Below are 27,964 nucleotides of genomic sequence, written 5' to 3' on the forward strand. Positions count from 1 at the left end.
AAGCCACGTGAACTCCTCTTTGCACGATGCTTTTAATGTACGTTTACGTTTTGTAGAGTCAGAAATTTTGTTTGCTTCTTTTGAACCTTTCCTCAGGTGCTGAGGTTTTGGCTTGATTCCGAACCACTTATCCATTTTTCTTGTGTTCTCTTCGCGTCTACTTTGGAAAATGATGCAAATGCACGACCTTATCACGCTCGGGAAAGTCCGGAAGCACGAAGTTATTCGATGCAGGCTTCTGATTGGCTGCCGAGTATGCAAATTGATGAACAATCTGAAATTCTGAAATTTCCAAACGGAATAAAATTACTAAATTTTGTGCAGGCTTGGGGAGTAACGGAATGCATGGAACGGCAAAAATGATGTTGGCAAGCTGTTTCATTTTGTTTCTGTCGCATTTTATTTTAGTTCTGGCGGAGATCAAAGAGATCAAAGCCAGGAGAGAAAGCTTACCACGTGTTGTGAGTTATCATTTTATTCATATTTAGTTTCTTTTGTCTTTTATTAGCATATTTGGTATTGGAGTAATCCAAAAGTAATTGAAAGTAATCCAGTTAAAGAAACCCTACCCAACCCTGCTAACCGGTCACCCATCGTGCCACACAGTACCTATTAATCAAATAATAATAATTAATTAAAAAAGGAATCAAACGGAAAAATGTTTTATCAATTATTATTCGCTAATTAGTGATTGTTTCAACAAACTCATTGTGAGGTATCAATACTAAGGGATTGGTGATTTAAAAAAAACATGACTAATTGTAAGTTGCAAATATTGTTAGAAAATGTAAGTTTCTTTTCTCATAAAACAAATATTGTCAGTAATGCCATTTTCGCATGATTGTTTTACTTTACCTGTACAGTGTCTGAATTGAAAAAACACGTTAGTATAAAATCCAACTTACTTTCAATATCTAAAGTAATGGTGACTTCAGTCGTGCCCATGTTGTTTACAGCACTGCAGATGTATTCTCCTGAGTCTTGACGTCCCACGTTGGGCAGGACCAGATTATTATCCACCACCTTATGTCTCCAAGGCAAAGGCGATCGCAATTTGGACCACGTAATAGATGGGGTAGGGAAGCCTAAGACAGTGAACCAGGATATTGTATGAACTTGTAAAGGCAGCATTTTTATTTCTGTGGTAAATTTGTGGTGACACCGAGGCAGGGATGTTTGATTACCGTGCGCTTCACAGCGTAGGGTTGCGGTCTGTCCTTCTACCACAATCATCAGCGGCTCAGGAACGATAATTCTTGGCACTGAGGGCATTTGAGAGTCTCCCTGCACGATGACTTCAATCCTGGTCTCTGTGGTGCCTTCAATATTGCGTGCTATGCACACGTACGTGCCACTGTCTTCTTGGCGAGCTACAAGTACCTGGGGCACAGACAAGACAAAAACACAATGATTACGGTTAATGAGATGGTTTCCAGTGTGTGAATCTGACAGTACCTGCATGACCGCATTGGACTCAGCAGGAACAGGGCTGCTCAACTTAATCTTGCGGTTGCTGTCCAACCTGTGCCATGAGACAGAAGGGCGAGGCTCTCCAGAAGCCTGGCACTCCAGGTTAATAGGTTCACCGACCCTAATGTGCACTGGTTCAACAGGGGTGACGGTGGCCACAGGAGGCTCTGATTAGGCAAACATGAGATTAAAAAAACATAGATACAACAAGAAGGATCACGCAAAACAGTGAAAGGACCGGAACGGAAACAGGACCGACTTGCGTTACGTTTCTCACAAGTTTTATTAGAGGAAAGAGAAAGGGCTGCGCCCACGATCCAGTGTTCGCTGGGCGCGGGAAGCAAGTCGCTCTCGTACTCGGATTGTGCTCCGAACGCGGAAGTGGATCTTCCGTAGCAAGAGATGGAGGTGTCAGGGACGGAAAAAACTGATCTGGTAGCGCAAGGCGTGGTCGGGGTCGGAAGCGAGTCGTAAGCCAGAACAGGAGAGTAGATGTAGTCAGGGGGACAAAAAGAGGTCATAAGCTGGGACGGGAGAACAGACGTGGTCAGGAGCAAAACAGGTCATAGCCGGAGACAGACGGGAGAAAAAAACGGGACAGGTGGGGGTCAGGGTCGAAAAAGGCTTGCCTAGTATTCACTGAGGTTCGCAGACGGATTGACAACAGGGGATTGACAGGACTGAGTTCAAATACTGACAGGGAGCCAATCAGAACCCACGCCATTTGGCGCCAAATAAACGGGCACAGCTGAGTCACATCAGTAATCATGACAAATTTATTATTGGGGCGGCAGTAGCTCAGGAGGTAGACTATGCGTCTTGGGACTGAGAGGTCAGGAATTTCGTCCTTGGGCAAGACACTGAACCCCTAATGTCCCCATAAGCAGGTAGGTGCCTTGCAGGGCTGATGCTGTTATTCAGGCGTGAATGTGTGTGTGTGAATAGCTAAGTGTAAAGCGCTCTGGATGGTATTCAGTGACCTGAAAAGCGCTACATAAATGCAGACGATTTACCACTTGGCGGATTTGAATTTCAATACATATATTTTAAATAAAACATTTCCATTTCTTTGCAGAAAACATTAAATTATGATCACCTCGTTCCTGGTTAGGTACATACGGTTGGGTGTCAGAAAGTTCCCAACATTGTGCTTGTACTTGAAATCCAAAACACTATTTACAGACTAAAATCGTACATCTCCAAAATATTATTTTAATTTAAACAATAATTTGTAAAAATAGCACACACATGAATGAGCTAACCATGTTAAAGGATTGCTGAATTTAACGTGAAATGTATTAAGTTTTGACCAGCAAAATGTGCTAGAACATGAGAGAATGAATTCATTTTAAGACTCAGGATTCAAGATTGTCTGTTCTGTCATTAACATAAAATACCAGTGACATTTTCTCTGCTGCCTCAGTGTGCAGTGTTAACAAAGGAAGCTCAAATTTAAAAAGGGAGTTTAAATGTATAACGGGAGTTCCAAACAGGATATGATCAAATGAAATATAGATACAAAAAGGAGTACATGCACATTTATTTCCTTAAGACAAAATTAATTTATAAAAGGTATTCTCCTAATCACAAAATAATAATTGACGCCAAAAATACAGTAATAAGATAATAAAATGATTTTGCAGCCTGAGTCTATATGTCACGGTTGCCATGGCGCCCAATTGGCCCCGCCCGTGTGGCGCCAGCTGCAGCTTGTTGTCAGTATTTAAACACGGTCCTGTCAGTCCCATTCTGTCGGTCCGTCTGCGAATCTCCGTTTTTACACAACAATCCCTTTTTCGCCTGTCCTGTGTTTTTGCTCCCGTTTTTCTCCCGCTACGATCTATTTGATCTCGATCATGTCTGCTCTCCTGTCCCGAATTACAACCTGTTTTGATCTCGACCACGTCTGCTCTCCCGCCCCGAATAACGATCCGTATTTTTATCTCAACCACGTCTGTTCTCCCGCCCCGGTTTACGACTCGTTTCCGACCCGACCACATCTTGCTCTCCCAGTCCCAGCTACCAACCTATTTTTTTCACCACCGACACCGCTCACCACGAATGTGCCACTTCCGGGTTCAGAGCGACGTGCTCCCCGTGACCAGCGATCACCGGATCGTGTGTGCACTCCTGTTCCTTCTTCCCAATAAAACTCTGAAAAATGGTCTTGACACTATACTGAAGGATCGGGCTAGGTAATGTGTGTAATTGGATAGTGTTTATTCCAAAAGGTCTCCAAACAAAAAAAAATTACAGTGGAACCTTGGTTTTTGAACGCCTCTCAGTTCGAACAAATCGAAGTCCGACCAAAAATTTCGAGAAATTCTTGCTTCGCTGATCGGTCAAAAAATCAGAGTTTGAACGCCGGTAATGCGTGAGTGCGTACGCTAGGGTGCGATGCTGAGCGGCGTACGGGTGTTTTAGCCCCTTATTATGCCTCCGAAGAAAGTCAGTGCAAGCAGCAAAGTTGCTACAGGTGAAAAAAGAAAAGTAGTGCATACAACTATTGCATTTAAGAATGAAATAATAGACAAATATGAAGGAGGAGTGCAAAAGTTTGATCTTGCTAGGGAATACCCCACTGTCCACCTGCGCCTTCTGCTGACCACTACAAAGGTAAGAAATCAGATTCATAATTCTTTCATTTATCCTTTATTTTTTTATTTTTTACACGTTCATGATAGCGGAATCTTTCGTACGGAAGATTACGATAACGTGGACGTACGATTAGCCTGGGTTAGCTTTACGTTTACGTTAAACATTCATGGTAAACATTCAGGGTGTTGGAAAGGATTAAAAGATTTACATTATTTTTAATGGGAAAAATGATTTCGGTGATCGAACAAATCGGTTTTCGAAAAGGGTTTTGAAACGGATTATGGTCGAGAACCGAGGTTCCACTGTATTTGAATATTTGATATTAGATTGGTTGTTGATGAATCGATAAGTTGTTGGACACCTAATTTAAACCAGAGGATGGTGACAAATGAACAAGCTGTCTGAAATACTTAAAAAAAACAAATTCTATTCCTCGTCATTTCTCACTCACTATACCATAGAAATGAGTGCAGAAAATAACGTGAAAGGATCTTCTTACCTTTCACAATCAATGACACAATGGTGTGGGTGATGCCAAACGGGTTGCTGGCCACACAGCGGTAAGCACCATGATTCATTGGTTTCGCATTGAAAATGGTGATCACAGAACCATCGCGGCCAACTTTCACATTGTCTGCGTGGGAAGTGGGTCAAATTAAAGTACAAAGTGGTAACCACATCCCAAATACATGGGGACTAAAGAAATGGCATTTTGGTATGAGAGATAAACAGAGACCGAGATATTTTGGCAAGTACCTGGCAGTGGTTGGTTGCCAGACAGTTTCCACTCCAGTCTGACAGGTTGAGCCCCGCTGTAGACTTTGCATCTGAAGCTGGCCGATTCTCCAACACGCACCGAAGCGCTGTGAGGCTCAATAGCGATGATTGGACTTTGAAGACCTAATATATAAAGGAATGGGGTTTTCAATGTTTGTTTTCATGGACAAATTCAAGCTCTTTTTAAGGACTTTTAAAGTTAATTTTTCAATATATCCAGTACTTAGTGTTCTCGTTTGCCCGCGTCCCTGCGTCCTAGACGCATTATTTTTCCTGGGGACGCATGGTCTCAAATCATCGTGCGTCCCCGGGATGCAACTTTTTTGACACTAAATTGTCATTATTACCCGATTAGATTTTTTTAAACAAAGATTTACCGCACTCCAAACTTTTCGTCAGGCAGATCCGGCAGATGTTGTTTTGGTCTCGCGGTTCGAGTTTTCGTCTGCACTCCGATCTCGAGTTGTGTGGTGAAAAGTCTGTTTCTTTTTAGAGAACCGGCTATTTCGGCTCAACTCATTCAAGAAAGCCGGCTCTCAAACGGCTCACTTGCTTTGATGCATTATATTACGAATTATTATGTTGCATAAAGAATTTAAAGAGAAAGGGCTGCGCCCACGATCCAGTGTTCGCTGGGCACGGGAAGCAAGTCGCTCTCGTACTCGGATTGTGCTCCGAACGCGGAAGTGGATCTTCTGTAGCGAGAGATGGAGGTGTCAGGGACGGAAAAAACTGATCTGGTAGAGCAAGGCATGGAAGTATAAAAGAAGAACATGAAAAAAAGACAGGTTTGTGGTTATCCCTTTAATCGGTACATTACCAACAATAATTTGATGCAGAAAAGAAATTAATAATTTGATGATTAAAACTGAATGAATATATAGATTTTTATTATGTATTTGTCACCGATTTACAATTTCAACCTCGATAACACTAAATTTTGGGGACCCATAGATCTCTGTTGGGACCCATAGATTTTTGAGGTAAAATGAACACTCCATTAAAATAAGTCGAGCCAGGTCATGTTTATTTGTATAGCCCTTAATCACAAAGAGTCTCAAAGGGCTGCACAGATCAAAGACTGTTGCAAACTATTATTACAGACTATTGTTCCTGTTTATTTTGTCCTGTTTAAAATCGGTTTCCAGTTTCATGCCCGTCTATTCTTGTACTGTTTATTACTCTCTCCCATTTTCGTTCCTGTCTTATTTGTCCTGTTTATTTCAAAATCCTGTTTCATTATCAATCCTGTCTGTCCCGTCCTGTCCAGTATCGACCCCATCTGTCCGATATCTGCTCGGGCAATTGGAATCGATCTCGTCGGTCTAAGGTTTCCTGTCATTCCACGCCAAACCACTGCCTAACGTGCATGACTCCCCATTTCCCGTAAAATAAAAGGCTTAAGTGAGAACGTCACGCGTTTGGGTCCTGATTGGTTCCCGTTCTTGACATATAGGTGTTGGGTAAACATTCATACTATGTTTGCATTACAATTTACCTCTGGGAAACGCTATCTTAATACTTTGCACAGCTCATAATAAATGTCCAATATTGATACGTAATCCATGCACTAATACACATTTCATAGTGTTATGTTTAGGTGTTCTATTAAACTGTCTTCTTGGGCGTGAATGACGCTTCATAGGACAATGCTATGCAAAATAATACCAGCTGCTGGTAGTTATGAGGGAAGAAAAATGCATTACAAAGTGGAGCCACGAGAGAACAGTGTTGGTGTCATTTTTAGGCGGACTTGTTAATGATCGCAATAGAAGCACTTTTCAATTCTTTAAAACACATCAAATTTAAAGCATTTTCCAGGATTTCAAGCACCCGTATGAACCCTGGCTTTTAGAAAGCTAGTATGTGAATTCGTATTTGAGTAATTAGGCTAATGAGAGTCTAGTAATGGAATTTTGGACACCAGCAACTGAAGTCCAACAATAGAAATACAAATATAACTTCAGTCATGAGGTAGAAATTGATGTCACAATGGCATTTTTATGACCTCAATAGGACCTTATTTACTTTGTACGTATAGTTTTTCCAATTCATGCATACTTATAAACTAAATCGATGAAGCTTACGAGAAGACGATGACGTCACCGACACAGAGACAGTGGACCGGTGGATTTGGGATCCACTCTGCACTTGACAGATGTATTCTCCCGAGTCTTCTGGAGTTGCCGACAAGATTCGAAGCTGACTGCCGACAACCTGCATGCAGCACATTCAATAAATACTAGGAATTGGGCAATATAACATATTTTACAACATCCATCCATCCATTCATTGTCTGCACCACTTATCCTCAGTAGGGTCGCGGGGCTGCTGGAGCCCATCCCAGCTATCTTCGGGCAGTGGGCCGGGGACACCCTGAACTGGTTGCCAGCCAGTTGCAGGGCACACAGAGACCAGTAACTCACTGGCTCATTCACACTTAGGGACAATTTGGACCGGCCAATTGACATGCATGCTTTTGAATGTGGAAGGAAATCGGAGTGCCCGGAGGAAACCCACGCAATCACAGGGAGAACATGCAAACTCCACACAGAAAGGTTCGATAACATGACCTCAAAACTGTGCCGCCGTGCTGCCCTATTTTACAAGAACAAAACATTATTTTAAACTTTGTCTTCAAGGTGGGGTGTGTCGTTTGAGGCGCCCAGGTTGAAAGTAGAATATTTTCTCTATTATTTCTCCATTATTAGTTTGGTCTAAAACATAGGGTGTGTTCCCTCTCTCAAATGGCTTTTATGGCTCCCTGGGTTCAAAAAGATTCCCAACCCCTGCTCTAGCTGTATGGTTCAATGAGGGAGTCTCAGGAATGACGATTCTGATTTGCCCTGAGCCATTGTAGTCGGGAACTTGTAAAGACACAGAGTTCCGCACATTGTTTATTTTACTTCAAATTTTACATTTCAAAAGACAATTCAACTCAAATCAGAGCACAAATTTTAAGCACCACTAACTGTCATGATTACCGATGTGATGCACCTGTGCCCGCTTCTTTGGCGCCAACTGCCTCGGACTCTGATTGGCTCCCTCTCACTATTTAAACCCACGTCTATCTGTCACCTGTTGTCAGTCCGTCTGCGAACCTCAGTGTACTCTAGGCAAGCTTTTTCGACCCTGACTCCCACCTGTTTTTGCTCTGTTTCCTGGCTTCGACCCGTTTTTTGATCCTGACCACGTCTTGTCTCCTCTCCGGGCTTTCGACTTGTTTCTGATCCCGACCACATTTTTTTGTCTCCTGCCCCGGCTACTGACCAATTTTTTTCCTTTCCTGACCCTGCCATGGCTCGCCACGGAAGTCCCACTTCCGCGTTCAGAGTGAGCTGCTTCCCGCGACCAGCGATCACCGTATCGTGGGTGCAACCCTTTCCTTTCTTCCAATAAAACTGAGAGAAATGTAATGCAAATGGGTCCTGTCTCCGTTCTGGTCCTGACACTAACAATTGTTGCTATAGTTTTCTTTTATTCTTGTGTAAAGTTAAAAAAAAACAACAACTCGACTTTGGTGCAGTGCCTGCTCTAACAAATGGCGTTGTGATGCTAAGAGCCTTAGTCCTTTCATCCATTCATTTTCTGCGCCGCCTTTCCTCTCTAGTTCGCAAGGGAGCTGGAGCCCATCCCAGCCATCTTTGGGCAGTGGGCAGGGGACACCCTGAACTGGTGCAAGCGAGTGGCAGGGCACAAGGATAGACATACAACTATTCACACACTCATTTATACCAAGGGTCAATTTGGAGTCACCAATCCACCTGTCATGCTACGCAGGCATGGGGAGAACATGCAAACTCTGCAAAGGGTGGCCGGAAATTAACCTGGGTCTTTCGCACCATGGAGATGATGCACTAACCATTGATCTACCGTGTTCCCCCCCCTAGTTTACAGTTATGTTTTACCTGGTGATTTGACGCTAGGTTCCCGCTTGCTCTCGTCCAGGTTACTCTTGGAGGTGGATTTCCGGGTACAATGCAATTGAGGTATAGGTTGTGCCCCTCGTGGACATCCGCTTCTGATGGTTGGATTCTGATAACCGAAGTACTTTCCGCTGCATGAGTACAAAGAGACACCTTCAAGACCTCCACTGCTAATAAACCCCAACAACGCCCTGAGAAAACACCTCACCTTTTCGCACCGAAACATTAATGGGCGCGCTGTTGGAGCCAACACTGTTGCTGCCTACGCACATATATATTCCTGAATCGGAAACCTTTACATTTGGGATAAGAAGTGTTCCAATGTCTGTTCGGTCCACGCTGGCCTAAAGAGATGGCAGTCATTGAGGAGAATACAGTGACAATTTAAACCCAATTTGACATCATTTGCCTTAGAGCTGGGGTGTCAAACCTACAACCCACGTGCCAGAACAGGCCTGCTAATGGATTTAATCCATCCAGCAAGACAATGCTGAGAGAAGCACAGGGGGAAAATGAGATTGTGTTGCCTCACTGACTTTAAAAGAAACTACTTGTCATCAGAAATGGCTACCAGCATAAATCGAGCAGCTGGCACGAGTCTTATTGTCTTTAGCATTATGCTATTAAAGTATTATAATATATGGGTATTTTCTGCTAAGGGAGAACTTAGTTATTGTCGCTTGTTTTGCAGCCATAGTGCTACTTTTTTTGTATAGGGATATTCACCATTATTTGGAAAAGTCAGAAATCCCAAAAATGTAAATCATTTTGAAATGAGTATGCTGTTTATTGTGTGAATCTGATTTTTGGAATCATTCCTTTCATTCATGTGCAGCCCTTTCTTAAGGTTTCTTCATTTCCTCATGCTGAGGTTTTTGAGTTTTTCTGTGCCCTCATGTAGGTTTTAGACTTGGGGATAGAGTAATAGTAGTCTGTTGTCCGTGCAGCTCTTTGCGACTTCTTATGATTAAGGGCTATACAGATAAACATGACGATCTGACTCAAACAATGACCTGCAATTTTAAATATGTCCCCTCGATGTCGCCAAAGGTAGGCACCACACCCAAAGGAAACCTCTCACTGCAGCTGTATTTGCTGACGACCATTTAAGGAGACACCCATTTCGATGTTATTTTACTTAAAATAAAAGTCAGGGACACACTGTTTGAGGCAATATGATTGCACTCATGTGTGGTGCATGGATGTCTCCCTGAACTCCAACATTTGCTACTAAACTACACTATGCTTTTCAGCTCCAGTCTCTAAATTGCACTTGGGTAGAATTTAAAGAAGCTTGAGCTCTTTTCTATAATACATATCTAAAATGTAACAGTCAAGTTCCGAAATTCGGGTCATCAAAAAAAAAAGGAGAAAAAAAATGTCGCGGTTACCATGGCGCCCAAATGGCCCCGCCCGTGTGGCGCCAGCTGCGGCTCATTAACAGATTGGCTTTCCGTCTTTTTAAGCTCAGTGCGCTCTCTCTTACTTTGTCAGCCCGTCAACGAACCTCTGCCCCGCAAGACGTGGGGTTTGACTCGGCCCTGTTTTCCTGTTGGTAATCCCTGTCGGGTATTGTGCCCGTTTATTTTTGTCCTGCTTAATATCGGTTTCCAGTTCGTTCTTGTCTATTTTTGTCCTGTTTATTATTCTCTCCAGTTTTCGTTCCCATCTAGTTTGTCCTGTTTATTTTTCTATATCCTGTTTCATTATCTCTCCTGTCTGTCCTGTCCGGTATCGACCCCATCTGTCCGATATAAACCCGGGCAATTGGTATCGATCTGGTCGGCCTCTGGCTTCCTATCATTTCACGCCAGACTGCTGCCTAACATGGCTGACTCTTCATTTCCCGTAAATAAAAGGCTTGTGTGAGATTGGGTCCTGATCCTGTTCTGGTTCTTGACAAAAAAGACTTTTAAATTATTAAATCATTTTCATTCAATCAGAGTAAATCTGCTTTTTTGTCGCTTTCCAGTTTGCCTGAGTTAAAAAAACTATAGTAAAAAATAATTGATTTGTTGTTTTGTTTTATTTTTGCAAGTGCATGCTTTATAACCACTTAAGAGATTAAATCCTAGTGAAGGAAAAAATATTGAAGGAAAAAAACCCTTGATAATCATTTAATATTCGAAACTTACAGCTTTGTATCATCATCGTAATTTACTTGTGAGCCTCCAAAAGTTCCCCACCCATACAGCTAAAGCTCACTTTTTACGCCATTGATTTACTAGCCCTGTTTTTTTCTACCATGTGGTCACTGAGTTAAAATAGGTTTGACACCCCTGGGCTACAGTTGAAAAGGCAGTGGCTTGCTGGACATTTGCTACTTACCTGGATTGAGTCATTTGAAGCAAGGCACAAATAGGACATTTTGACATCACTAGCTAATGTAACACAAAAGCACTATAAGCATGTACATTGGGAGTCTACTGCTTGATTTCTATGTTTGACGAACACACACATGATTGGATAAAGGATGACTACATTGGGGTGTTAGAACAGTAACATGTTTCTTTGATTAAGGCTCAAGTCAAATATTTTACCAGTACACGAATCCCTTGCTGTATCATGATTTACTTATCACAGTTTCACTTCTTAGGAGATTTTCATGGCGCGTTGTGTTCTGCATTATGATTCTAGGGTCGTAGGGGCACCGATTTCTGTGGTGTGTCTTGGGCAAGTACAGCCTAGCTGCAGTGGATGGTGTCTTTACTCAATGCAGTTGTGCAATAAAGCAGCATGATTATTTTTTAAATTATAGTTTGACAGTACATATGTTATGTCATGATTATTTGTGAATTTCCCTGCAGGGATGAATAAAGTGTCTATCTATCTATCTATCTATCTATCTATCTATCTATCTATCTATCTATCTATCTATCTATCTATCTATCTATCTATCTATCTATCTATCTATCTATCTATCTATCTATCTATCTATCTATCTATCTATCTATCTATCTATCTATCTATCTATCTATCTATCTATCTATCTATCTATCTATCTATCTATCTATCTATCTACCGATGTGAATCACCTGAGCCCGCTCATTCAGCGCCAGCCGCTGCGGACTCTGATTGGCCCCAGTCCTGTCACTCTCCTTTTGTCAGTCTGTCTGGGAACCTCTGTTGATACAAGGCAAGCCTTTTTGACCCTGACCCCGTTTTCCACCTGCCCGTTCCTGATCTCCCCGTTTGTCTCCAGCTACGACCTGTTTTGATCAAGACCACGTCTGCTCCCCCGTCCCGGCTTATGACCCGTTTTTTGATCCCGACTACATATGCTCTCCCGTCCCAGCTTGCGACCTGTTTTTCCGTCCCTGACACCGCCATCGCCCGCTACGGAAGATCCACTTCAGTATTCGGATCACAATCCGAGTGCGAGAGCAACTTGCTTCCCGCGTCCAGCAAACACCGGATTATGGGCGCAGCCCTTCCTCTTTCTTTCAATAAAACTTGTGGTAAACGTTACGCAATTGGGTCCCGATTCAATTCTGGTAGTGACATGTTATTTGTAAAAGAAAAAAAAAACACCTTTATAAAGTACAGTACTTTTTTGTTAAGCCAATACTTGATCCTGTAAATTGGGTTTGTTCTTTGGTTTGAATGTATAATAGAGTATTTGATAAATAATCAAATCAATAAATACAAGTTTGTAGTTTGCCTGTTTTGACTATTGCGGGACCTTTTTGAAACGCAACCCCGCGTAAAATGAGGGATTATTCTATAGTATGTTCTTGCAAGGCAGCTTGGAAAACATATCGGGCTTTTTGGGGACGCATATATAAACCAGAACTTGACTGTTTAGTTTCAGGTATGAAATGTCCCAAATGTCCAAAAGAGGACAAGATTAAGGACGTTGGGGTGTGGGGGGTCAAGGAAGGCATTTCCGCATCTGGGGGCTAGTGAGGCACAGACAAAGCCGCTTAGCTGCAGCCTGTGCAAAAATAAGCCCGGCTAAAGTAAGAATCAGCTGAGGCTCAGCGCACGTCTGAACACACTGATGCTTTTACAAAGCCAGCCGTTTGCCAAAATATACAACATTTCTAGTCTGTTGCACGGCAGAGTCGGGCTGGGCCTGGGAACGGTCCCACTAAAGGGAGCTAAGAGCTTCACGGGGCCCCGGATTGTTGTGAACCAGCCCAAAAATAAATGCAGAGCGGGCGATGAAATGTGGTCTTACCAAAAAAAGGAATTATATGCTTCTGTGTTAATTGTAATCTGTAAACGGTCTCGCTACTTCACTGATTTAGTTCATGCATTGTGTTCTATATTCTGATTGGCTAAAAATCTTATGTTTATGATTACAATTATTATTTGACAGTATAGTAATTAATTGTAAAAAAAAATCCCTAACATTTATTAACATGGTACACTTTTCACCCTCTCAGTGCATCAGGAATTTTCATCTTTCAATAGGTTCTGCATTCTGATTGGCCAAACAGTCCCCAGGGTTGGGTAGGGTTACTTTAACTGGATTACTTTCAATTACTTTTGGATTACTCCAAGACCAAATATGCTAATAAAAGACAAAATAAACTAAATATGAATAAAATTATGACTCACAACACATGGTAAGCTTTCTCTCCTGGCTTTGATCTCTTTGATCTCCGGCAAAACTAACATAAAATGCGACAGAAACAAAATTAAAATAAATCCAAACAGCTTGCCAACATCGTTTTTGCCGTTCCATGTGTTCCGTTATTCCCAAAGCCTGCACAAAATTTAGTAATTTTATTCATATTTAGTTTCTTTTGTCTTTTATTAGCATATGTGGTATTGGAGTAATCCAAAAGTAATTGAAAGTAATCCAGTTAAAGTAACCCTACCCAACCCTGACAGTCACTATGAGAGTAGGTGTTGGTTAAAAAAAGTAATAATAATGGATACATATTCACAGGTGCAGTATAGAATACTTTTATTTGTTTATCGAATACTTGGGTCTGTAAACGGGGTTTCTTTATTTAGTATCAATGTTTATAGATCACTAAATTGAATAAGAAATGTAAAGAAAAATAATACGGTTTCTACTTCACGGAATTGTCACGATATGATATGAATCACCTGTGCCCGCTCATTTGGCGCTAACCGCTGCGGGTTCTGATTGGCTCCCTGTCCCTATTTAAACCCAGTCCTGTCAATCCCCTGTTGTCTGTCCGTCTGCGAACCTCTGTTTATACAAGGCAAGCCTTTTTCGACCCGGACTCCCGCCTGTCCCGCTTTCGCTCCCGTTCTTCTCCGGCTACGACCTGTTTTGATCCCGACCACGTCTGCTCTCCCGTCCCAGCTTACGACCCATTTTTGATCCCAACTACGTCTACTCTCCCGTCCTGGCTTACAACTCATTTCCGACCTCGACCACACTTTGCTCTCCCAGTCCCGGCTACCGACCAGTTTTTCCGTCCCTGACACCGCCATTGCTCACTACAGAGGATCCACTTCCATGTTCGGATCACAATCCAAGTGCAAGAGCGACTTTCTTCCCGCGTCCAGCGAACACTGGATCGTGGGCGGAGCCCTTCCTCTTTATATCAATAAAACTTGTGGTAAACATTACGCAATTAGGTCCTGTTTCCGTTCTGGTCCTGACAGGATTTTGCCGTACATGTTTTCTTTTTGGAATGTAACCCCTGTGATAAACGAAGGTTCATTGTACAGTACTTTTATATGTAAAACAAATGTTTAAGCCCCTAAAATGTGTTTGTTCTTAGGTTTCAGTGTATTATGGATTATTTAATTGTATAACAATTGGGAAAAAAAAGGATTTTGCCTATAGTTTATGAATATAACTCTGCGATAAATGAGGGTTCACTGTAAATGGAATCAATTGTTGATTAAATACTTATTCTATACTTTTTAGGTAAAAGTAGAAATACACGAGCCAAAAAGGTGTTTGTGGAAAAAACGTACTTAAGCAGAAATGACTCAATTTCAAAAGTTTTAATGGTTAAAAGTGAAAATACTCGAAATTGGTTCTACATTATGTCTGTCTATCCACCTTCAAAATTACTAAATAATAAATTCATTGGAAATAACGAACATATACTTATTTTGTAAACGTTGGACATCCATTTACCTACTGAATATGATAAGTTGGGATAAAAGTTGATAATAAACAACAACCAAAACATCAAATTTAAAACTGACTTACATTCTCATAGACATGTGAAGTAATAAACAAATATTATTGTCAAAATTACTTGACAAGAGGACTTGCAAATGCTAATCCCCTATTGGTTGAAAGCTGACAAGGCGTAATTAGTTAGGTTGCTTGTGCCAGCCGGTTCCTATCTATCTATTACATTATAGTTTGTTGCTTTGCAGTTAAGATTTTGCACTCGGTTTCAAAATAATGCATCGTAACAAATATTTTAAAAAAAGGTTGGAAAAACAAGTACTGTAAAGACAATTAAGGAGTAAGGTTACATAAAAATATACTTAATAGGTGCGATGATGAAGTAAATTTACCGTAAATTCCGGACTATAAGCTGCTACTTTTTCCCCAAACTTTCAACCCTGCCGCTTATTCAGTGATGCAGCCAATTTATCTAATTTCTCTAATGGCCGCCAGCGGCGCTCGAGTACCAAAGGTAAGATTTAGACCGGTGGAATATATGCGCCGAGGAAGACTGCAACTTCTTGGCTTGACTAGCGGCGAGAAATCTTTTACTAAAACTGGCCACATGCGAAAGGCAACTTTTTCGCAAGTCTGCCAGTGGATCCCGACAGCGTGGGGCAGCATAAAAAAATCCACCATCACCAACGGATTGCGAAAAGCCGTGACGGAGAGTAGGGCATACCAGTGACAGTGACCACGCGAGTGAGGCTGCGGGAGCGTGGGACGACGTCTATATATGACACTGTTTCTTTCCGACACTGAGGAAGATGACTTTGATGGCTTTAGTTGTAAGGAGGAAGATGAGGACGGTTTACCGTGATTTTTACAAGTACGGTATGTTTTTTTAACAGACCCGTTTACTGTGTTGCGAGCGTGTTGCTAGTGTGATGCTACCATTAACTGCCCTGTCAAGCACTGTTTGGGATGAAAGATATATTATTATTATTATTAAAGCTTTGAAAACTCTCTCGGTGTACCGTCTTTCTTTGTAAATATGCGTAACCCATGTATAATATGTATTTGCACCTGTATATTTTTGTAATGTATTTATTTGAGACACTTATTCTGATATGTTTTGCGAATTAAAAAAGAGTGGCGGAGCAAACGCGGGCTAACGGGAAGTGGGGTAAAGGTGAGTGAGACCTGTTGTCGCGGCGGACAATAGTGGATATATATTTTTCCCACTCTTACCTTTGGAAATATAGACTTTTTTTCCTTGGATTAATTTCAACGGGTACCCGAACTCTGCAGGTCTGCATCAAACCTTAAGTACCGGTATCATTTTTCGTTCATTTTGCCGGCTGTGATTTTTGGACAGTGTACTTCAATGAAGGACATTTAAGATTGTCGAGAAAAATTGTTCAAACCTCACATTGTTCAAACCAAAAAATTTAGGTTCAACCGCGCGACTCGAAGTCGGGTCTGGATAAATTTAATGTTTATGTTACAATTTTTTAATGTGGGCGCATGCGGCTTATATACAGGTGCGGCTTGTGTATGTACGAAATCGGTTTTCCTCTGAAAATGTCTGGAATTTACGGTACTTTGCTACATTTCACCGTCGGATAACTTGGATACAGAACAAGGGACAATGGATCTATAAGAGGAAACAACATAAAAGCAGAGCAGCATGCAAGTACATTAAGAAGCCAATCGGATCCAGCAAGTTGGTTTTATGTTTTGGCAACTACTCTAAAAGGACTTTGCGAGGGGGCTAGGGAAATTAATGGCTCCTAAAAGGCGTGAATCAAGGACATTTTGGACCATGCACTTTGCGAACAAAATATGGAGTTGAGGGGAATGGGTGCGAGCTACTGAATAGGACGGATAGACAGAGGACAGATGGACAGACCTGCATCTCCTCAATACTTCTGTGTAACACATCGACACTGTTGCTTTTAAACTGATGGAAACCGTGAGAGGGAATTGCCTGAGCATAATGTCAGAACAAGGGGAGGAAACAAAGGAAAAAAAACAACAACACGAAGGGTAGGTGTGGGATGGGACACAAAACACAAGGAAGGAAAAAAATAGAAGTAAATGGTCAAAATACAGAAAACATCCGAGTAGGACCACCACCAGAATCATGTATGCAAGAAGTGAACATGTTTTTTGAACACTTGTTAACATCATCTCTTGTTACTGCCATGGTCCTACCTGGGATGGGATTTGTCCTCCGTTTTTGAGCCAGGTGAGATTTGGGTTGGGGGATCCTGAAGCACGGCAATACAACCTCAAGGTGTCTCCCTCCTGAGCGTCAATATTTTGGGGGCTGACTTGGACTTGGGGCTGTGTGCCGGGTCCATTGGGGTTTGACCCTTTAAAAATGACAGAGCAATTATTCGTAATGCCAGACTCTGTATGTTTCCTTTCTCAATACAAACCACTACAACCGAGTTTCACAATCACCACTATTTACCCTTTTGTGCTGTGTTGTAGTCACTGATGACATATCGGACTATAAGGAGCACCTAAAAACAGCAAATTGGCTCGAAAACATAACTTGCACCTTAAAATCCAGTGCGCTAAATACGGATAACATTGTAAACAATGTTCCCTCTAATTTTCCACGGGTCTGAGCGTTCACACAAAGACGGTGAGCAACGCTTGAAACAACAGTGAGCCACCATAATCCCAAGTGTGGCAAGATAATTAATTATCAAACATGTCCAAAACTTGACATCAAGTTACATTTTGCTGAGTTTCCGGCAATGCAAAATTATTTTTCTCTTTTGAATGAATTGAGTCATGTACTATTGCAAAGGTTGTACGGCCTACAAACGTCGTTTGTTCTTACAATTTTTTCACAAGGTATCCATTTCTTTTTATTTCCTGATATATTTTGTCGCATAATATTAACATTTTTGGGGGCTTATTTAGTCGGTTGCACGATACAGAACTGTACTTAATCACATTTTTTAGTGGAAGTACAATGTTGGCAACAAGATTCACTTGATATAATTGGAAATTATTTGAACGCAACACAAACTTTTTCTTATTTTTTCCGTGTTTTTTCCTACTTTTTTTTAAAATTCCTTTAAAAAAATCTCGTTGTGTTTATTTTTTCCGAGCTGTTACTTTTTTCTTTTTGTTCTTGGTTTACTTTTTTCCTACATTTCTTTCTTTTTTTCTGGCTTTTTTCTAAATTTTTCCTTCTTTTTTTCTCTTCCTTTTCTTTCCTTTTTTCTCAGCTTTTCATTACTTCTTCATTTTGGCATTTTTTTCTTTTTTGTTCTATTGCCCCCTTCTTTTAAGTCATTTTGTGCATAGTTTTACATAATATTTGGTCATGTTGGGATTAAAGAAGCAAAAACAACCTGAAGAGCCGTTTAGGACCCGAAAGAGCCGGTTCCTTTTAGTGAGTCGAGCCGAAGAAGCCGGTTCTCGACCAACTCTACTAACTTTACTCAACTTCATTCTACTCTGACTCGACTTCAAAATACCGCATTTAGGACACAACGTCAGGAGATCCCTTGAATTTTTACCTTCAGGCACTGTAACTTTGACTTAAGTCGCTTCTTAATTAGTAATTTTGAGCCCTCATTTTTGTGCGCCGGCTAGATTTTCTTGTGCGCAGAGAATGTACGAGCAGTGCGCAATTGCGCACGTGCGCAGCTTAGAGCGAACACTGATTGTAATTGCATGCTGGTAAATCACAATTTTAGTGCAATTTTTGATCAGTGGCAAAATAGTGCTGACCACAACTGCACAACAGTGGTGGCAACAGGGATCAAACCCGGATAGTGAGGGTTTAAGCCCCGAATCCTAACCACTAAGTCACTAGCAACATAGATGTGATATAAAGAGGCATTAGTGTCAAGATGACTGATTAGTTTCACCTGTACCCACTCGTTTGGCGCCAGCCGCTGCGGGCTACCTGACTGGTTCCCCGTCCTTTTTAAGCTCAGTCCTGTTACTCGCCTGTTGTCAGTCTGTCAGCGAACCTCTGTTTCTACAAGGCCAGCACGTCGACTGACTCCCGTTGGGCGCGCTTTTTGCACCCGTTTCCCACCCGTCTGTTCCTGATTTCCCCGTTTGTCTCTGGCTACATCCTGTTTTTTGACCCCGACCACGTTTTGCTCTCCCGTCCCGAATTACGACTCGTTTTTGATCCTGACCATGTTTTGCTCTCCTGTCCCGGCTATCGACCTGTTTTTTCCGTCTTCGACACCACGATCTCCCGCTCCGGAAGATCCACTTCCGCTTTCGGAACAGGCTCTGATCCCGTGAGTGGCTTGTTTCCCGCGTACTTACGACAATATAGACAATGCTAGTTGTAACAGAAATATATAAAGTATTACAAAAATTAAAAAACAAAGTGTTGTTGTCTTTAAAGGAAGTATGCACGGTCACAGGGACTCTCCTTACTGGCTTTCACAGTGGAATTTTTTTTTTTTTGTTCAACTCAGGTAGTTTATTTAATTTTTGATACTGCATACAGTACCTGTTATGCCTTTGAGAAAGATATAGAGTGGTCTTAGAGTGCCTTCTTGTGGTTAACATGTTTAGTGTTTGTTGCAAAAAATAATTTTAGTGGTGAAACCATATGTCATAATGTTAATTTATATTCTATAAAAGAAATTACCTTGATTTAAATGTATTTATTTATTTTTCATGTAATCCTAGCCCTTACAGTAGTTTTGATTCCGTGCACCCATATTTCACAAAAGACCATTTTTAGGAGATGTGCACCTTACAAGTCGATGCATCATATCGTGCAGAAAATACAATCTAGTCTCCAAAAAAAAGCCAAAACGTGACATAGCTTAGTTAGGATTTTTAGTTTTAAAGGACACATATAGATATCAAGACATGTGCTAAGTTAAACAGGAGAAACAATACTTTTTTTGGGCCAAAACATTTGCTATGGGAGGACTACAGTGTCAAAATCCTGCGCTCAGGTTCTCTGTACGTTCCCTCTCTATGTATTATTCTCTCCTCACTCTTTTGACCTTACCTTTGTCACACCAGGTTAGACGGAAAGCTTAAGCTTGGTAGCGCACCATTTTCTTTCAGATTTCCTGCAGTCTTGTTTAAGCAATCTAGTTTTATCAGTAAACCAAGGAGTGCGTCTTTTAGGTCGTGATTTAAGCCGTAGGGGCGCTATTGAATCCAGGACACTAGCCAGGGTAGCATTAAACTCATTCATGAGTGAGTCAATAGAGCCTTTATATCAAGGAAACGACACAACTACTCCTGAAAGAAGATTGGAGAGCTCAGAAAGTATGCCAGTGCAAATATTGCGTCCGCTAAATCCTTTAGTTTCTTTGTGGTTTGCAGTAATCTGTGGTCTGGCAAGCCCCCCTAAACATGACTTGACTTGACCTTGTCTGGTCACTCATTTCCCGGTTCAATTTTCCTCTTCACAGTTGCAGTCACTTGTCTTGATTTCCCTCAAGCCACAACTCTCCCTCGTCTCTATTAAAACACTTTGTCTCCTTGATTTTGTGCTAGTTCATTGGTTTTCATGTTATTCCAGTGGACTCAATCCTTCTAGAGTACTGAGTACTTCCTGACAAACTACTGGACCGTTTCCCTTGCTGTCTGGACTTACTGGAACACCAACTGCTCGCATGGATCTTCGACCACAATTGTTGCCTCGCTACCTGTCTTCCTGTGTACCAAATTTTGCCCGGGTATACTAATCAGTGTTTCCGCAGTCTGGTTCCGGACAACCCCAGGGGGGTTCTTGATTAACAGTGAAAGCACAAAATGCCTCATATAGGGAGGTTAAGCACCTACTTTTGACAAAGAGCGAAACTCGTGCCGTGTGCTCCCCGTGAGTGTTCAGAGCTTTGCAGGCATACTCCCCCTCATCTGCCTGCTCCACTGCAGCAAAGGTCAACAGATTGCCCCTTATTACTGCCCGGGGACTCATTCTGTTCCCGGGACCCCCTGGAAAATCACAAATCCATCCTGTCAGTTCATCACCGGAGGAAAAAAAATCTAATTGAGCTCTAAAGCATGCCTACCGATCCATTCAATGGCAGGTTTTGGGTTGCCAGTCACTGAGCAATGAAATTCAGCCTTCTGGCCCTGCGGGACGGTCAGCGTGGAAGGGCTAATGGAAGCCACGGGCTGGCCTCCCTCTGCAGCTACAGAAGACAGAAACAGTGAGAAGGCCAAATGACGGAATTGGTTATACAGCGCCCTGTCGGCACTTTTGGTAGACTTTTCCCTGCAAAGTTTATGAAGGAAAATGGCATTCAGCCATTGGCGTGGCCCCTGAGCATATTGCTGCCTCTAGGAGTTTGGCAGGCAGCATTCCAGTTTGCCGCCAAGGCAAAAGAAAGGTGCCTTTCAGCAGGAATGGAGCAGTTTTATCCAGGCCAGCTGAAAAGCTCTGGGATTGCTGAAAAGGGAATTTTCTGACCTAACAGGAATCGCCAGTCAGGAGACATTAGATCAGATTCATAGAAGGAAAACATGTAAGCTATACCTATTTATCTATAACATTTCAACGTCAACGTAAGCTCTAGATCTGAAAATCATGTTGTCATGACAGCAAGGTGAAAGACTGGAAGGCAAGATTTTTTTGAATAAACGTCAATTGAAAAACAAAGTCTATAGCGCAAATTACCAGGATGATGAGAAATAAAAGCAAACAAATCTTTCTACCAAAATTCTTACAATAAAAATAGCAGAGCATTTTAAACATATTTAAGGAAAAGATTGCAACTTAACATTTATTTTATGGATTTAAGAGAGTACTCAATTTTGACCTCAAGTACTTTCAACACAAAAACAATATTGTCACATTGGCATATTTTTGGTAAATTTTTTTTTTACAAAAATAGGTTAGCCTCAAAACAAGCAAAATTATCTGCCATCTGCATTTTCAGACCATTTTATCTTATTTTTTTATTTTAAGAAAATAATATAAAGCATATTGTAAATAAGAAATACCCTTTTAGAATGAGCAAAATTGACACAGTAAACACATAAAACATTATATATATATATATATATATATATATATATATATATATATATATATATATATATATATATTGTAATTTTCTATTTCAATTATCAAAAATATCTGCTTATAGGACAAGAACATATCACTAAAAAATAATTATAATGACAAAAAAGGTCATTAGATTTATTATTTTATTGATTTCATTTTTGTAAAAGCTATACAAATTGCTCTTCCCCCTGAGATTCGATCTGCAACGTCAATGGAAATGTTTAAATCTAAGCTTAAAACACACTTCTATTCTATAGCATGTGAATAACCTATATTTTATGTTGACAATATCCGTGTATTATTTGCCCTCATGTCGGTTTTAGATCAGGGGATGGTGTAATAATAGTCTGTGGTTTGCAATAATATGTGGTCTGTCCAGCCCTTTGAGACTCTTTGTGATTAAGGGCTATACAAATAAAGATGACTTGACTTGACTTGACAATTGTATTCTGCTAGTTCGACTATTTTACCTCATTGCTGTTTTGAATATTTTGTACTGTTTTCATCATTGTTAGTAGTGGCCTATCATGTTGCTATTCTTTGAATTCCACACCCTTTATGGCAGATATGTTTTTTTGTAACATTAGAGATTAATAAAGAGAAAGGGCTCAGGAGCTTTCAGAAAAGGTTGGAATTTCTCATCTGGTTAAGTCTGTTGCTGGATAAAAAAATTGAGAAATTTAGTGGTTATTATAAAATATTTTTCTGAGTAAATGCATTAAAATTTAAGATACAACTATCATAATGTTTGATAATGACTTGGACTTTGAATTTTATTTAAAATGCCTATTGTTTTCATTTTCATTAAAGTATTACATTCCTTTTAATGGAAATTACAAACAATAAGTTAATAGTCTGTAGTCTGCAATTGTGGCCTGTGCAGCCCTTTGAGACTCATTGTGATCAAGGGTTCTGTTTTAAGTATTGGATGCCTATATTGCATAGGATGACCATGCGCCGTTTACATCATTGACACTAACAGCCAGTAATGTTGCGGGTTTATTTTAAATTTCCAAACCCTTTAGGGTGAACCTGCTTTTTATAACCCAGGAGATTTAATACTAAAAGAGGGCTGGCGGTAGGGCTTCGAGAATAGATATGAAATTTGACATTTTAAGTGTTTCTTGTACAGTCCTCTCTTGTTCCCTTTACACGTTCAAATGTTTTCTGCCAACACTTTATCTGTGGAGACAATACCCTTAGTTCCTCTTGTAAAAAAGGCTTGAATCCAAAATTCGAAAGTGAGAAGTAGTCTATGCTTTCAATCTGCAACCCTGAAATTTTTAACTATGAACACGTAGTATTTTGTGAGTACACAAAGAGGTAATGGGATGTATCAAGCACAGTATGGTGTTTGAAGCCAAAATGAGACCAGGTTTCCAGCTCAGAATGTTTTGACAGGATAAAGGTAAGAAAAATAGATGAGAAAAGAAGATACCTCCAATCCTGAATGTCGAGACTTTGCGAGTCAAATTTTGTCTAACAGCTGTTACATTTTTATGTATACCCTTGGAACAAACATGAATATATTTGGATTTAGAAAATATAAGTGAAAAACGGTACTCATGCATTAACATGAATAAATATTTTTGTTATTTGTTGTTGGTTTTATTGTTTTATGAATGTTGTTTTTGTGTTTTACGACAAATAACTGTCATTAACAGTAGAAAGCAATATTTGACAAGTATTTTAGGTTAAGATTTATTTAAATTAGGGCCGTAGGAATGCACTGTTTGTTCCAAGGCTCCAATGCAGTCTAACATTAATCTTAGCTTTGCTTACATTTCCTACACTCTGTGCTCATTGGGTTGCAGCTCTATTTGCATTTTATCAAATGTTCAAAAAGGCATACAGTTGAAGCCTTATTCAATACATTAAAGCAAACTCAACATTCATATGGAGGTGTCCGTAAAGCTGAATATGTCAGAAGCCCCGTATGGTAGAATCCTATTCCCCAAAAGAGCAGAGCCGGTAATGCTCATGTACAATCTACAACAATACAGTGTGTAGTTGATTGTACATGGGCCCTTCCCAGCCAAAACTACATCCTGGAGAAGATGGGGTCATGCTGATGTGAAGAGATTGGAGAAAAATGCCAGTTCTTCTGAGGAGAGCGAAATTCATGCCCATGCTGACTTACGCTTTCTGTGTCCTTCAAACATTTCATAGGCTGTGTAAAACATCTGTGTCTGTGAGGCCTCTAGACATGGGGGAGGGAGTCAGGGGAGGGGGGAGGACAGGTAAACTAATAGGTCAGTTCTCAGGCTCGCTCACCTCCTGTCTCTCCTTGAGACCTTTCCCAATTTGAGGCCAAACATAAGCGTCAAATTGCCATGATAAATTGTATTGAAGGGACGATTTGAATTCAGGCAAAAATTAGGACAGACTTGTATGCTGCAAATATTAAACGGGTGTATTGTATGGAGGACCGATCCTGCCATACGGATAAATACTGTAAATGTCTAAATACTTAAAAAAATATGCATATCAGCCTAAGACACACCAACGTGATCAATCATTATTGTTATAAAATGGAATTCTGCAAACTATAATAGTCACAGTTAAACCAGTACAAAATTAAAGAAAAACACTTTGCATCAAGATACCTAATAATACACTCAAAGAGCAAAGCAATGGGATGAAGATGCAGGTAGGTAGCTTTGGTACATGCTGGTTAGTTAGTAGAAAAAGTACAGTCAGACACGTTTTAAGAAATATAGTGTTACATCACCATTACATTAAAAAAAACATACAGCTTGTGGTCAGTTTTCAATTTACGTTAGGAGAAAAAATACAGGAGTGAAAATATTCCCTTGCCATCTCTTTAATTCATATTGGTTTTTTTCACATTCATGATAAATATTTCAAACTCAATCACAGACAACTCAGCATGTGCACGTTACAACAGTGAAACATGCATATAGAAAAAACTTTCGGTAAATTTGCATAGCATCAGGAGGCATGGACAAGCAATACTAATAAAAGTCTGAGGCCTAAAATCAGGCACATGATTTGCAAAATCCAGTTACATTTGCCACACGGTAACGTGTCACTGCAACATTTCAGTCAAAGATGCATCAACAACCTTGAAGATTATAGCATAATACTTTTGTCATTTTATTAGTTCTTCTGCTTTTTGTGTCATATGTGAAATTACTGAGCAGGTACAGAAACATCTTTAAAATAAATCAAGCACAACGTTTGCCAAAAGTTTGGCGGACAGCACCGTGTGTCACGAGCATTCATGACCTGGATCCTTTGAGGTCACAGCTAATTCTTGAAGGGATACTGGGCATCTTTCAGAAGTCCTCTTTGAGTCGCTTAACATTTTTCCGGCATCCAAATTCCTCCTTACCATTACATATACAGCTCTGGTAGGCAGGACACCAAGGAGCCCAAAGGTAAAAGATTCAACACCCTGCTAGGATAACCTCAAGCCAAAGAATTCAGCAACTTGCTGTCAGAAAGCAAATAAACCACCACCGATTTATTCATCCCACGTAAAAGCAGAAATCTTTTGAAGTGGTATAAGAGTGCTTGGCGAGAGCATATGATTTGATGAAACTGGATTATCATTGATCCTACCATAGAGCAAATGTATAGTCCAAGGATTGAATTTGAAAACCCCACAAGCTGTATCCCTGCAGATGGACCAGAAAGTCTTATAGCCAAACCACATTAACCAAGCAAGAGTAAGAAATATGCAGTTGAAGGAGCAGGACCGATCAAGTATTAGAAGTTAGGGCAGCGAGTTTAAAACAATGTTAGCTAGAAGCCAGCCAAGTGTACACCAAAAAGCAGAGAAGCATGCGCCATTTTAAGCGAAAGCAGGACAGCGGGGGATAGAAGTGGGCGGAGCCAGAGCTGATTGGACACTGGAGGATGCTAAGGATGCCAAGGATCACAAACCTGGCACATAGAGGATGGCATTGCCCTCGTCCATAGCGAACATGTTGGAACCTGTGCAGACGTACACGCCGGCGTCCTCTGGCTTGACGTTCTGAATGGTCAGGATGCCGTTAAAGTCCATGGCTCGGTTTGGAAGCTTCCCGTTGCCAAGACGGGTCCAAACCAGGGTGTAGGCTGGCGACTGGAAGGTAACAGAAAAATCTGAAGGCGCTTGTAGTGATAATACTAGCCATTGTCACTGGATTTAAGATATTAAGTCAATAAAAAGTGACTTTTAACCTGAAGAGTCAAGAAACACAATTTCTATTTCTTTAACCGCGATCATTATTACCTTGCTCTTTGCTGTACAGATGAAGTTCACAGTCGAGCCCACCCTCACTGTTTGAGCTTTGGGTTCCTCAACTGTCACCTCAATAGCTTTGGTTGGGGCGCCTGAAAAAGGAAAAATATACTCAGAGGGGGATATAGGAACCAACAATGAAAAGTACATAGACTTATTTTAAAGAGGATCTCTAAAATGTCTTGCTCAGACATGTTGTGTTGCAAGTGCTCTGAGGGGTGAAAAAGGTGCTTTTGCACACATTAGAATTTATTAAAAGGTGTAAATTTAATGTCAAAACACGTTTAATAAGCACAGATGTTAAATGCAATTTTACAATTTACAATGGATCATCAACTATAAATTTCAATTGGGGTTTATGTCAGTGTTTCTCAACTAGGAGGTTGGGTCAAAAACATGGGTCAAGGACCTGTTTTCAGTGGGTCACAGGCCTTAGCATTAGCAACATAATGCCAAGAGTAGAAGAGAAATAACTGAGGGTCGTTTCAACTCCTTAACAGTAGATGGCAATAATTCCCTGCGAAGTAGACACCTGTCATTTCACACTACGGAAAAAAGACAGATAGTTTGTTTACACTTGTTGAGCATGGCCAAACACAGACAGCAGACAAAATATGAGATATGGACATTGTACTGAAGACAAATCTACTGCATTTCATTTTTAAATGTAGCTAATCGGGCATTAAAAGGAATATTACTTAGTCGTTCTGGTTTTTCTGGCCATTTTAAAAAAAAATCTATTCCACCATCTCTGGGTTAAACTGCACAAACCTTTCATTAAATAAATGCCAGAAGGGGAAGTTGTTTTCTTGATTTGGGTTGTGGCTTGTAATTAGGGTGAGATGCTGGGTCCTGAAGTCCAACCAGTTGAGAACCACTGGTCTATGCTACAAATATTCTAAGTTTCCCTCATTGCTTATTTAACAAACTGTGCTCCCAATAGCAATAGTAAAAAACATTGTGCAATTTAAAAAAAACAGAACCTGTAGGTCATTTCCACCACTGTAAATATTTTTTAGAGAAAAAACATTCTAAAATAGAACTTATCTGTGCTCCTCAATGTGTTTGGTGATGTATGTTTAGTGCATGTTGTATTGAAGTATCTCAAGATAGCGCAACTCATACACACTTGTGACAACAATTTCAGCTCGGCTCCTGTTAGTGCTGTGCTGGTCCCGACAGGTACAGATGTAAACACCGGCATCACTCGGCTGGACATTGGAGAAATACAATTCTGCCCCTGAAAAAAGTAACAAAAATAAAAATAATTCTCAACGGACAGGTACCCCCAGACATTTTTTGTAAAAATTTCAATACGATAGAGACGGAGTTTCAGCAATATACAGGACTGAAGTACGTGTTAAATGGTAAATGGTCTGCATTTATAAAGCGCTTTTCAAGTCAATGAAGACTTCCCAAAGCGCTTTACAATGTGCTTCACATTTACCCATTCACACACACTCACACACCAATAGCCTCATCTACAATTGGTCACTCCGCCTTGCCAGAGTTCCAGCATTATACAAAACAGCTACCATCGTTCCAGTTCCCAAGTCAAACACCGTCACATGCCTGAATGATCTTCGACCCATAGCACTGACGCCAGTACCCATGAAAGTATTTGAAGGCTTCATCTTACACTATATTAAGTCATTACTACCGATTGGTCTAGATGATTATCAGTTCGCGTATCGTGCGAACAGAAGTGTTGAAGATGCGCTGAACATTTGTTTACATAGGATTTTGGAACACTTGGATAAAAAGAACTCGTATGTCAGGATTTTATTTATAGACTACTCATCTGCGTTTAATACCATCATACCTTCTAAATTATATGTGAAATTACGTGATTACGTTTC

At 40.6% G+C, this 27,964-nt stretch overlaps 1 protein-coding gene across 1 annotated transcript in view; it reads right to left on the reverse strand.

Moving 5' to 3' along the window:
- The window catches only part of hspg2 (heparan sulfate proteoglycan 2), a 171,282-nt gene that overhangs the window by 34,202 nt on the left and 109,116 nt on the right, over nt 1-27,964 (reverse strand). Inside the window, exons 44-59 of the mRNA XM_088329717.1 lie at nt 27,235-27,345; nt 26,097-26,197; nt 25,766-25,946; nt 23,997-24,056; nt 20,859-20,981; nt 20,629-20,781; nt 17,044-17,204; nt 16,739-16,816; nt 8,980-9,115; nt 8,754-8,902; nt 6,933-7,062; nt 4,825-4,968; nt 4,568-4,702; nt 1,456-1,637; nt 1,185-1,380; nt 906-1,085 (exon numbers count right to left, since the gene is read on the reverse strand). Coding sequence (XP_088185843.1) covers nt 906-1,085; nt 1,185-1,380; nt 1,456-1,637; nt 4,568-4,702; nt 4,825-4,968; nt 6,933-7,062; nt 8,754-8,902; nt 8,980-9,115; nt 16,739-16,816; nt 17,044-17,204; nt 20,629-20,781; nt 20,859-20,981; nt 23,997-24,056; nt 25,766-25,946; nt 26,097-26,197; nt 27,235-27,345 — 2,220 coding nt within the window. The remainder of the gene's footprint in view (nt 1-905; nt 1,086-1,184; nt 1,381-1,455; nt 1,638-4,567; nt 4,703-4,824; nt 4,969-6,932; nt 7,063-8,753; nt 8,903-8,979; nt 9,116-16,738; nt 16,817-17,043; nt 17,205-20,628; nt 20,782-20,858; nt 20,982-23,996; nt 24,057-25,765; nt 25,947-26,096; nt 26,198-27,234; nt 27,346-27,964) is intronic.

The sequence above is a fragment of the Urocampus carinirostris genome, chromosome 3, assembly GCF_059441175.1.
Source record: "Urocampus carinirostris isolate Australia breed hairy pipefish chromosome 3, RoL_Ucar_1.0, whole genome shotgun sequence".
In the NCBI taxonomy this organism is placed as follows: domain Eukaryota; kingdom Metazoa; phylum Chordata; class Actinopteri; order Syngnathiformes; family Syngnathidae; genus Urocampus; species Urocampus carinirostris.